Below are 12,459 nucleotides of genomic sequence, written 5' to 3' on the forward strand. Positions count from 1 at the left end.
CTCGGGCCACATGAGGAGAGGCGGTTCCCCCGCTGGGAGGACATTTGGTGGAGGCTGTGCAGCCTGCACACAGGCAAAGGTCCCCACAGACCCCGGAGAACAGCTACATTTGCTGGTGCTGGAACAAGGACACCAGGGCACAGTGAGGCCTGGTGCCAGCTGTGTGCTGGGACTTGCCACAGTCCCTGAACCACTGTGGCTACGTGATGGCACGAGCTTTCTCTGGGGCGGGCCGGGCTAACACCTGGCCGTAGTCTCTGGGCCTCTGCAGTGGCGAGGCTGGGTCAGCATTCCCGGAGGCAAGCCAGCACCTGGCCACTGCTTGGAGACCCTTGCCCAGATCTGAGTGGGTCAAAGCCACAGGGCCCTCAGAAGTGAGGAGTTTAGAAACACAGCCCCATCTGAGATAAAACTCAGGAGAGGTGCCACCTGGCAGGCTGAAAGCTTGGTGGCTGACAGTGTAGACACAGGAGGTAGACAAAGGAGGGGTACCTGATGGCAGGTCAGTGAGAGCATGGGATTCTGATGATAGAGATTGGGAAGCTGGGGGACTCCATTCTCACCTCTCGCATGCCTGTGCGCACACACGCGCCACACCAATCCACCCCAACAAGCTAAGCAGCACCACCTACTGGAGAACAGAGCCGTTACACCAAGCCCCGTCCAACTGTGCCAACCAAGCCCTAGAGGATGACCACAAGTCTCCCCGCCTGCTCAGTGTACAGACTATAAAGTACTTCTAGTTTAACCTCTAGGGAAATTGAATGTAATTTCATTCAGATTTCACTCTACTCACTGGTCCACCTATAAATTCTTTTTTCTCTTTTTCTTTTGTTATTCTTGGGTACAGAAACAGAAAAAAAAAGTATTTTTACTTCCTGTTTTGATAAAAAGTTCTTTTACTTTTTTACTATATTCTTAATTTTTAGTAAATTTTTTATTCTACTTTACTTTCTTCATTTCATTTTATTCTATTTTATGGCATACTTTTTTTTAATTTTTAAACTTTTTCTTACTTTTTTCTTTTTTTTCTTTTCTTTCCCTAATTTCTCTATTCTATTAAGCTTCTTTCAACAAGCAGACCAAAACACTCCTAGGATCGAGCCTTTTATTTGATTCTTTTGTGCTGTTTTCAATTTTTCAATTTTTACTTTTTATTCTTTTTCTTCCTCCAAAACGACAAAAAGAAGGAATTCACCCCAAAAGAGAGAACAGGAAAAAATGACAGCCAGGGACTTAATCAACACAGATATAAACAAGATGTCTGAACCAGAATTTAGAGTCACGATAATAAGAATACTAGGTAGGGTTGATAGAAAAAAAACATAGAATCTCTTTCTGCAGAGATAAAAGAAGTAAAATCTAGTCAGGATGAAATTAAAAATGCAATAACTGAGATGCAATCTCAAATGGATGCCACGGTGTCAAGGATGGATGGACCAGTCAATTAGGGGTATAGAAGACTAAATTATGGAGAATGATGAAGCAGAAAAAGGGGAAACTAAGGCAAAAGAGCACAATGTAAGAATTTGAGAACTCAGTAACTCATTAAAAAGGAATAACATCTGAATCATAGAGGTCCCAGAAGATGAAAAGAGAAAAGGGGTAGAAGGTTTATGTGAGCAAATCATATTGGAAAACTTTCCTAACCTGGGGAAAGACACAGACATCAAAATCCAGGAAGCACAGAGAACTCCCATTAGATTCAACAAAAACCAACCATCCCCAAGGCATATCAGAGTCAAATTCACCAAATACACAGCAAGGAAGGAATCATGAATGCAGCAAGGGAAAAAAATCCTTAACCCACAAGGGAAGACAGATCAGATTCACAGCAGACCTATCCACAGAAACTTAGCAGTCCAGAAAGGAGGAACAGGATATATTCAATGTGCTGAATGGGAAAAAAACACAGTCAAGAATTCTTTATCCAGCAAGGCTGTATTCAAAACAAAAGGAGAAATAAAAAGTTTCCCAGACAAACAAAACTGAAGAGTTCGTAACCACTAAACCAGCCCTACAGGAAATTTTAAGGGGGACTCTCTGAGGGGAGAAAAGATGAAGGAAAACAAAAAAGACCAAAGGCAACAAAGACTAGAAAGGACCAGAGACCACCACCAGAAACTCCAACTCTATAGGCAACAAAAAGGGAATACATTTATATATTTCTGTACTCACTCTAAACGTCAGTGGACTAAACACTCCAATCAAAAGACACAGGGTAACAGAATGGATAAGAACACCAGATCCATCTATATGCTGTTTACAAGAGACCCATTGTAGACCTAAAGACACCTTCAGATTGAAAGTGAGGAGATGAAGAACCATCTATCATACTAATGGTCACCAAAAGAAAGCCAGAGTAGCCATACTTATATCAGTAATTTAGAATAAATACCGTAACAAGAGATGAAGTAGAGCATTATCATAATTGAGAGGACTTAATAAATCAATAATAAACAATAAATCATAAATAAATCAAGAAGACCTAACAATTATAACCATTTATGCCACAATGTGGGAGGACCCAAATATATATAGATCAAGCACAAACACAGAGAAACTCATTGACAATCATACCATAATAGTAGAGGACTTCAATACGCCACTTACAGCAATGGACACCACACTGTACCAGATGGACTTAACTTAAGATATATTCAGAACATTTCATCCTAAAGCAGCAGAATACACATTCCTCTCAAGTGCACATAGAACATTCTCCAGAAGAGATCACACATGGGACACAAATCAGTCCTCAACAAGTACATAAAGATCGAGATCATACCATGCGTATTTTCAGATCACAATGTGATGAAACTCAAAATCAACCACAAGAAAAAATTTGTAAAGATAACAAAGCTTGGAGACTAAAGAACTCCTATTACAGGCTGAATGGGCTAACCAAGAAGTTAAAGAGGAAATTAAAAATTACATGGAAGCCAATGAAAACGGTAACGCCACAGACCAAAGCCTGTGGGACTCAGCAAAGGCGGTCACAAGAGGGACGTGTACAGCAGCCCAGGCCTTCCTAAAGAAGGAAGAAAGGTCTCAGATATACAACCTAACCTTACACCTTAAGAGATGGAAAAAGAACAGCAAATAAAACCTCAAACCAGCAGAAGATGGAAAATAATAAAGATGAGAGTAGAAATCAATGCTATTGAAACCAACCAAACAACCAACCAACCAACATAGAACAGATGAATGAAACCACGAGCTGGTTCTTTGAAAGAATTAACAAAACTGACAAACTCCTAGCCAGACTGCTCAAAAAGAAAAAGGAAAGGACCCAAATAAATAAAATCAAGAATGAAAGAGGAGAGATCACAACCAACACTGCAGAAATACAAACAATAATAAAGAGAATATTATGAGCAATTATATGCCAATTAATTGAGCAATCTAGAAGAAATGGACAAATTCCTTGTATAAACTATCAAAACTAAAACAGGAAGAAATAGGAAATTTAAACCGACCCATAACCAGTAAAGAAACTGAATTAGTGGCTTAGTCAGTTAAGCGTCCGACTTTCGCTTAGGTCATGATCTCGTGGTTCGTGGGTTCGAGCCCTGCGTCGGGCTCTGTGCTGACTGCCAGCTCAGAGCCTGGAGCTTATTTCAGAGTCTGTGTCTCCCTCTCTCTCTGACTCTCCCCTGCTCACACTGTCTCTCTCTCTCTCCTAGAAATAAAAAAAATTTTTTTTTAATTTAAAAAAATAAAAAAGAATTTGAATTAGTAATCAAAAATCTCCCAAAAAACAAGAGTCCAGTGCCAGATGGCTTTCCAGAGGAATTCTACCAAACATTTAAAGAATAGTTTAACATCTATTCTTTTGAAGTTGTTCCAAAAAATAGAAATGGAAGAAGTTCCAAACTCATTCTATGAAGCCAGCATTACCTTGATTCCAAAACCAAAGACCCCAATAAAAAGGAGAACTACAGACCAATATCCCTGATGAACATGAATGCAAAAATCCTCAACGAGATACTAGCCAACTGGATCCAACAATACACTAAAAGACAAGAAACAAAATATAGAGGCATCTGGGTGGCCCAGTAGGTTAAGCGTCCGACTGCGGCTCAGGTCATGATCTCACAGTTCGTGGGCCCAAGCCCCACATCGGGCTCTGTGCTGACAGCTCAGAGCCTGGAGCCTGCTTCAGATTGTGCATCTCCCTCTCTGACCCTCCCCTGCTCACGCTGTCTGTCTGTCTGTCTCTCAGAAAAAAACAAAAAACACCACATTAAAAAAAAAGAGAGACAAAATATAGAAAGGGTCCAGATGTCCATCAACTGACAAATGGATAAAAAAGATGTGGTACGTATATATAATGAAGTAGTACTCAGCAATCAAAAAGAAATCTTGCCATTTGCAACTACGGGGATGGAACTAGAGGGTATTATGCTAAACAAAATTAGAGAAAGACAAATATCCTATGACTTCACTCATACGTAGGATTTAAGATACAAAACAGATGAACATAAGGGAAGGGAGGCAAAAATAATATTAAAACAGAGAAGGAGATAAAACATAAGAGACTCTTAAATATGGAGAAGAAACAGAGGGTTGCTGGAGGGGTTTGGGAGGGGGATGGGCTAAATGGGGAAGGGGTGTTGGGGAGGACACGTGCTGGGATGAGCACTGGGGGTTACACACAGGAGATGAATCACTGGATTCCACTCCTGAAATCATTACTGCACTAGATGCTAACTAACATGGATGTAAATTTTAAAACATAATAATAAATAAGCAGTTTTAAATTATGCAAATCACTTTCTCTGACCAAAATGCAGTAAAATCTTAAATGAACAAAACAAGGTATCTAAAAATATTTCTAACTGGAAATTCAAACATTCTTCTTAAAATCTCTTCCGTCAAGGAGAAAACTGACACTAAAAGAAGCTACAGGCAGGAGTAACAACACTCCCTCCTTATCATAAACCAACTAGCCAACTGGATGTGGCCCAAACTGTACACGAGAAAATACACAGCTTTAGATGCTTTTAATTAGAGAAACTTGGAAGCGCTAATGGATTAACTACCTGTCTCAGGAAGACTAAAATAGTACACCAAGCAACAAAGAACTAAATTAACGGAAAAAAGCAGGGCGCCTGTGTGGCTCAGTTGGTAGAGCGTCTGACTTGATTTCAGCTCAGGTCATGATGTCATGGTTTGTGGGATCGAGCCCCGTGTCGAGCCCACTGTCAGTGCAGAGCCTGCTTGGGGTTCTCTCGCTCCCCCTCACTTTCTGCCCCTCCCCTGCTTGCACTCCCTCTCTCAAAATAAATAAACATTAAAAAAAAAAACAGAAAAAAACAAAAGGTTAATCAGGCAATATCCTCTAATTTTCTCCTTCCCCAAAAATACCTACACAGTTAAATTGACAAATCAAACCCCTGAAAGGGTTTCCCTTGAAAGGAAACCAGGCGGAGCATGCTGCGAACTGTGCAGTGACGGGGGAGCACAGCAGGCCTGGGTCACCCTCACCGTGCACGTTCCCAAGACAGGCGAGGCTCCTGGGACACGGCCGCGAAAGCCCTCGGAACTTCCTGCCTCAGAGGAGTGTCTCTGTCTGCCTGAGGTCCTGGGCCTGACAAAGCGTTTGCAGTAGCAAAAGGGTTTACAGCGGAGCAGCCGCCATGCGCTACCGGCGGGGCCTCTGCAGAGCTGAGGACCAAGTGACCAGGGTCAGCTCTGCGGGCGCCTCCTTCAGGCGGAACCGACACCACGGCCGGAACGAGCCTCCACGGTTGGCCCCCTTCCCGAGTGCCGTCACCACGGCTGCCGTGCCCACAGGCCCACGCGGAGGAAGCAGCTGAAGCCCCGCACCTGCTCGCTCCGGGCTTCTCCCCCGAGCCTGCTACCTGGGCTCACTTCAGTGCGTGTCCTTTAGCTATAAGACACTAGAACCATGGGTGTCACAGCTTTTCTGAGACCTGTGAGTCCTTCTGGTGAATCACTGAGCCCAACGGTGGTCTGGGGGCCCCTTGGACACACACACTAATCAGGAATCAGAGAAAGCACAAGTACACAGTACTTATGAAAATGAAGAATGAGAAAATGAAGCCGCCACTTCGGAAATTATAAGAATACCATATTGAATGTATGTAATTAAATACATATAACGTTTAACAAACAGACAAGTCATATAAGTATTACACGTAGCCACAAATGTTTATGAATTATATAAAAACTGTATCATAAATGCACAGCACATATATAAATTCCACTAAAGCTGGAACTCTCACTTACCACCCTGTGTACTGTGGGTACTTAACAAACATTTAATAAATCTTTATATTCATTCAAAGAATTTACAACTTACCTCTCTAATTCTCTTGATTTGAATGTAATTTAACCGTCCCCAGTCAAGTTCATCCTTTAAATAGAGGCAGAACACTCAATATCAGTTAACAAATTAGAGCCGATTTGGCTACCGTAACACACAGATCTCACCCGGAAACATACGTGAGAAAGAACATGGGCACCGACAAGACACGGCACAGCGGACACTTTACGAGGCGGTTGACAGGGAACTCACGCAGCTGTTGCGGGGACACCTGGAGCCGAGGCAACTTTGAACACACAAACCTGTCAATAGTCTTTGAACCTAATCAGCTTGGAAGAGAACAAAACCTGATCAAATAATAAACAAATTTAAAAAAAGGAGACCTTCACATTGAGTTCCTTAAAGCCTGTTATCTAAATAAAACTCCGGAGACAACAGCTAAAGGAGAGGCTTCGGGATTCTTTGTAGTTTGTGTTTTGTTTTGTGTGTACGTATCATTCATTGTCAAGTTGGCTCACACACAGTGTACAGTGTGCTCTTGGCTTCAGGAGTAGGTTCCCGTGATTCACAGCTTGCGTTCAACACCCAGTGCTCCTCCCAACATGTGCCCTCCTCCGTGCTCATCCCCCATTCCCCCTCCTCCCCCATCCCCCTATCAACCCTCAGTTAGTTCTCTGTATTTGAGTCTCTTACGGTTTGCCTCCCTCCCTCTCTGTTTGAAACTATTTTCCCCTTCCCTCCCCCATGGTCTTAAGTTTCTCAAGTTCCACATACGAATGAATGAAAACATACATTCTCTGCCTGACTTATTTCACTCAGCATAACACCCTCCAGCTCCATCCACACTGTTGCAAATGGCAAGATTCAGAGGGGCACATGCACCCCAATGGTTACAGCAGCACTACCAACAACAGTCAGAGTGTGGCAAGAGCTCAGTGTCCACCCACTGACGAATGGATCCAGAAGAGGGGCTGTGTACAGCACGGAACGCTACCCGGTGGTAAGAGAGTGAAGTCCTGCCATCTGCGGGTTCCTAGCTGCAAACGGCACCTCCAGGCACATCCCCGCAGGCACGAAGCACTCGAAGCAGAGGCGGCCCCAGACCCCAAGTGAAGGATCACCAGGACGTGGGGGCGGACGGCCACCTCGCTGCAGGCCCCGGGAGCCACCTCCACAGTGACCACTGCCCTGAAGACAGGCTCCAAAGCACTTCGCCACAGACTGCCTCTGCTGGTTCCGGCCTGCCGCCCACTGAGGACAGGCAACAGTGACCTCAGCTCAGGCCTGGCGCTCTCCTGTGTCACCTGGGGTGACCAGGCCAAACGAGAGACACTCGGCAGAGTCTCCCTAGATCCCTGACACCCAAATATGAACAGAAGAAACAGCTGACCAACCTTCGGGTGCCGAAGCTCTCCTCTCTGTCTGCAAGCCTGCCAAGTCTGAAAAGAAATGGCCCAGTTTCAAAACACTTTAGTAGCTAATCAAAATTTGTTAGAGTCTAATTTCCACACATTCTGACCACAGAAAACTTAACAAATTTAATTTTTTCCTAACAACTTCATAACACTTGACTCCCCCACCCCCCGCATCTACTTCATCCAACACCGTTTGTTCAACATTGAACACCAACAAGCCTCACGGTGCTTTCGGCCGAGAAAGGGCTCTGGTCCGAGCGCATGCTAATGCCCTGTGGTGGCTGCTCCCCGCCGCCCAGAGAACACTTACTCTAAACGCCTCAACAAGTGCAATGCAGTCACTCTTGCTGCTGCCGGAGAAATTCACTTTGTTCCTACAGAGAACAAACAGTGTCATTCAATGCCCTTAATAAGTGACTTTTATTTATTTATTTTTTTTTTAATTTTTTTTTTTAAATGTTTTATTTATTTCTAGGAGAGAGAGAGAGACAGCATGAGCAGGGGAGGGTCAGAGAGAGAGGGAATCACAGACTCTGAAACAGGCTCCAGGCTCTGAGCTGGCTGTCAGCACAGAGCCCGAAGCGGGGCTCGAACCCACGAACCGCGAGATCATGACCCAAGCGAAAGTCGGACGCTTAACCGACTAAGCCACCCAGGCGCCCCGTGACTTTAAAAAATATGAATGCTAGCAGTGCCTGGGTGGTTCAGTCAGCTAAGCGTCCAAGTCTTGATTTCAGCTCAGGTCATGATCTCACAGCACATGGGATCCAGTCTGTCAGGCTCCGCAATACCCCTGCTTGGGATTCTCTCTCCTCCCTCTCAAAATAAATACTTAAGAAAAAATATATATATACAAATGCTAAATACCTGTATCCATCAAGATGCTGCCTAAAAGGCATCGCAAAAAAGTTCTTCAAGGAAAGTGCTGCGGCTGGCGGGAAGAACGAAGACGAGGTGAGGCTGGCAGGGCGGGGCCACAGCCTCCCGCACGCTGCCCCGCGCCCACGCTTACCTATAATGAGACATTCGTCGAGACACCCAAACACGTGACCAAGGACTATGAGTTTACCGAGCTGCTGGTTAACAGGAAGCTGGGCCAAAACTCTTCCTAAGAAGGTCAGCTCGCCATCGTGGGGGCTCTCGTCCTCTCTCTGCCCACTCACTGCAAGCGCTCCGACCTTTAGGAGATAAATGAGTGTTGTTAGCAAGCACAGACTTATTCGGACCCTTTTTCCCAGGAGGCAGGGAGTCTAAACAGGAAATGATAAGCAAATTTGGGTAAGGTTCTAAACGACATCTTGGGGCACCTGGGTGGCTCAGCTGGTTAAGTGTCCAACTTCGGCTCAGGTCAAGATCTCACGGTTCATGGGTTTGAGCCCCACGTTGGGCTCTGTGCTGACGGCTCAGAGCCTGGAGCCTGTTTCAGATTCTGTGTCTCCCTCTCTCTCTGACCCTCCCCTGCTCACAGTTCTCTCTCAGAAAATAAATAAAAACATGTTTTAAAAAATTAAAAAATAAAAGACATCTAAATGGACTTATGAAAATTTGATATTACCAAGAAAATCCTTTTAATTTGCTTTTTGGAACTTACAACACATTTTCTTATTTTTTAAAAAGAGTGACTCTGGGAGGTAAGGCTCAAGACACTCCCACAAACAGCATGCATGATACAAAACCAAAGGCCTAACCGCCACATCACACACCCCACAACGTATTCAACTGTCAGCACGAGAAAACTTCCTTGCCTTGACAATGTGTATCTCAGAGAAACCCAGAGAGATATCAGAACAAAGGTGAAATACCAGAGCACCCCCAGCGTCAAGGGCCAGAAGACGAGCTACAGCCCCAAGAAGCACTGCACAGGCCAAGGCCCCAGGGCTGCAGGCAGCGAGGGCACAGCAAGCTGGGGGTCAGGAGCCCAAGACTCTGAGGAGGCAGAGCAGTTTCCAGCAAGGGAACCCACGAGCTAGAACATGTGTGAGAACCACGTGGAGACAGAACCGCAGGGAAAGAGTGGCAGAGCTGACGGGCACCGGCAGGCAGACCTGGTCAGGTGGAGCTGCCCTAGAGACCTTGGGCATCGCCTTACACACTCGTCCCGCACAGCCTTTGAGGAAGGAATACCCAAACCCACTTGGGATTTGCTATCCCCACATCTGTAGAAGGTGCATTTAAGAATAACCGCTCATTCTTAATAAAGACCCTCGAGAAAGTCGAGATAAAAGGAACTTACCTAAACATCATAAAAGCCATCTATGAGAAGCCCTCAGCTAACATCGTCCTCAACGGGGAAAAACTGAGAGCTTTCCCCTGAGGTCAGGAACACGACAGGGATGTCCACTCTCACTACTGTTGTTTAACATAGTGCTGGAAGTCCTCGCATCAGCCATCAGACAACAAAAGGAAATCAAAGGCATCAGAATTGGCAAAGAGGAAGTCAAACTTTCACTTTTCACATACGACATGAAACTCTACATAGAAAACCCGACAGACTTCACCAGAAGCCTACTAGAACTGATCCANACATTCCATGCTCATGAGTCAGAAGAATATTGTTAAAATGTCATCACTACTAAAGTAATCTGCACATTCAATGCAATCCCAATCAAAACTGCACCAGCATACTTCTCAAAACTAGAACTANGCCGTGGGGGAGAAGAAGGGGGGAAATGAGGGGGGAGAGAGAGGGAGGCAAACCATGAGAGACTCTTGAATGCCGAGAACAAACTGANCTTGTGGGGATGAGCACTGGGTGTTGTATGGAAACCAACTTGACGATAAACTATTTAAGAAAAAAAGAAAAAGAATAACCGCTCAGCATTGTCACTCAGCATCGTCACACGCTGTGTGTGTCCTCTCTCCTAGCACAGCAGCAAAGGCCAGCAGGGAGGGGAGGGGCTGGGAGGGGCGCGGGGAGAGGAATCCACGCAAAGGTAAAAGCCTCAGCAAGATAACTCACAAAACTGGAGTAAAGAACAGGTGTGGAGGGCACTTGGGGGCTTAGTCGGTTGAATGTCCAACTCTTGATTTAGGCTTGGGTCATGGTCCCACTGTGGTGAGATCGAGCCCACCTCAGGCTGTGGGCTGAGTGTGGAGCCTGCTTGAGATTCTCTCTACACACCCCCACCCTGTCCCTCTCCCCTGCTGGCATGCTCTCTCTAAAATAAAAAACATGGGGCACCTGGGTGGCTCAGTCGGTTAAGCGTCCGACTTTGGCTCAGGTCATGAGCCCACGGTGCGTCGGTTTGAGCCCCGTATAGGGTTCTGGGCTGACAGCTCAGAGCCCGGAGCCTGTTTCAGATTCTGTGTCTCCCTCTCTCTCTGACCCTCCCCTGCCCATGCTGTCTCTATCTCTCTCTCAAAAATAAATAAAACATTTAAAATTTTTTTAAAACAAGAGAACAGGTGTGGAGTCTGGTATCAATGATGAGGCATCACACGTGCTTTTTAAAGCAAATGCTGATTATGACAATCAAAATACCTTAAAGATATCCATGTTACAAAACTTCTAAAATTCACCCAACAACATCTTAGCTTTTCCCAGCACTGGCGAACGGTGAGACTGGCCTACCTCCTTTAGCAGAAGGATGGTTCGTTCAATGTCACTCAGACTAGGGGGAGAAAGGGCCGTTGCCAGCAAAGCTCTTGGTTCACCCATGTCCAGTAATTTCACTTTCAGTATTGTGCTTCCTAATGGACAACGCTGAAAAGAGCAAAAACATTTAGGAACAAAATAATTAAATCAATCCACCTAACCTAACTACACATGACTAGTACTATACTGACTAGTACTTCAGAGACAGATGCAGAAGAGAGGAGAGAAAAAGAAAAACAGAAGATGGAAAGAGACAAAGGGTGAGAGAAGAAGAAAGAGCAAGAGAGACAAAGAAAAAGAGGAGACGTGCAGGCGAGGGAGGGAGAGAGATGGGGCAGGGAGGGGGGAGAGACAGATGGGGGAAGAGGCAGAGAGACAGACAGATGGGGGAGTGAGAGGAGGGGAGAGATCAATGGGGAGGAGGGAGAGAGATGGGGAGAGGGAGGAAGGGAAAGGGGGAGAAAGAAGGAAGAGGAAGATAGAGGGAAGGAAGACGAGAGGAGAGGACAAAGAGGAAGCCAGCGGCTGAGCCCACATCATGGCTGTAAAGGGGAGGAGCCCCTCCTCTCACTAGAAACTGAACGTGCACGTGAGGTCCTAGCAGAGCGCCGGGTGCTCAGTAAGTGGCGAGCCAGCACCGGGATTAGAGACCAGTATGGTCAGACAATGATTTTCCTGAAATCAAAATTATAACACCTACCACTGTATTACTTAGACCGTTCAATAAGACTCTGCCTATAAAGGGGCTCCTGGGTGGCTCAGTTGGTTAAGCGTCTGACTTCGGCTCAGGTCATGACCTCATGGTTCATGGGTTCAAGCCCTGCGTCGGGCTCTGTGCTGGCAGATCAGAGCCTGGAGCCTGTTTCAGATTCTGTGTCTCCCTCTCTCTGACCCTCCCCTGCTCATGCTGTCTCTATCTCTCTCTCTCAAAAATAAAATATTTTTTTAAAAAAGGCCCTGCCTATAAAAAGCAAACTTTGGGAATGACTAGAGAGTATTACCAACATCTCAGGGACAACGTGATCAGGGATGGAGCTGTCCCAGAAATCCCTGCGGATCAGTCTATAGCAGTGGCCTTTAGACACTCTTCCCGCACGGCCTGCAAAGGAGAGACATCCAAACGCCATTTGGCATTAATCGCTTTCACATTAGCATAA

General features: G+C 45.4%; 1 protein-coding gene across 1 annotated transcript in view; it reads right to left on the bottom strand.

The window, feature by feature from the left end:
* TDRD9 (tudor domain containing 9) overlaps nucleotides 1-12,459 on the bottom strand; it is a 101,947-nt gene that overhangs the window by 35,588 nt on the left and 53,900 nt on the right. Inside the window, exons 15-21 of the mRNA XM_077776533.1 lie at nucleotides 12,304-12,401; nucleotides 11,279-11,410; nucleotides 8,720-8,885; nucleotides 8,575-8,638; nucleotides 8,018-8,081; nucleotides 7,687-7,731; nucleotides 6,329-6,382 (exon numbers count right to left, since the gene is read on the bottom strand). Coding sequence (XP_077632659.1) covers nucleotides 6,329-6,382; nucleotides 7,687-7,731; nucleotides 8,018-8,081; nucleotides 8,575-8,638; nucleotides 8,720-8,885; nucleotides 11,279-11,410; nucleotides 12,304-12,401 — 623 coding nt within the window. The remainder of the gene's footprint in view (nucleotides 1-6,328; nucleotides 6,383-7,686; nucleotides 7,732-8,017; nucleotides 8,082-8,574; nucleotides 8,639-8,719; nucleotides 8,886-11,278; nucleotides 11,411-12,303; nucleotides 12,402-12,459) is intronic.

The sequence above is a fragment of the Crocuta crocuta genome, unplaced genomic scaffold (assembly GCF_008692635.1).
Source record: "Crocuta crocuta isolate KB4526 unplaced genomic scaffold, BGI_CrCroc_1.0 scaffold8, whole genome shotgun sequence".
Lineage (NCBI taxonomy): Eukaryota > Metazoa > Chordata > Mammalia > Carnivora > Hyaenidae > Crocuta > Crocuta crocuta.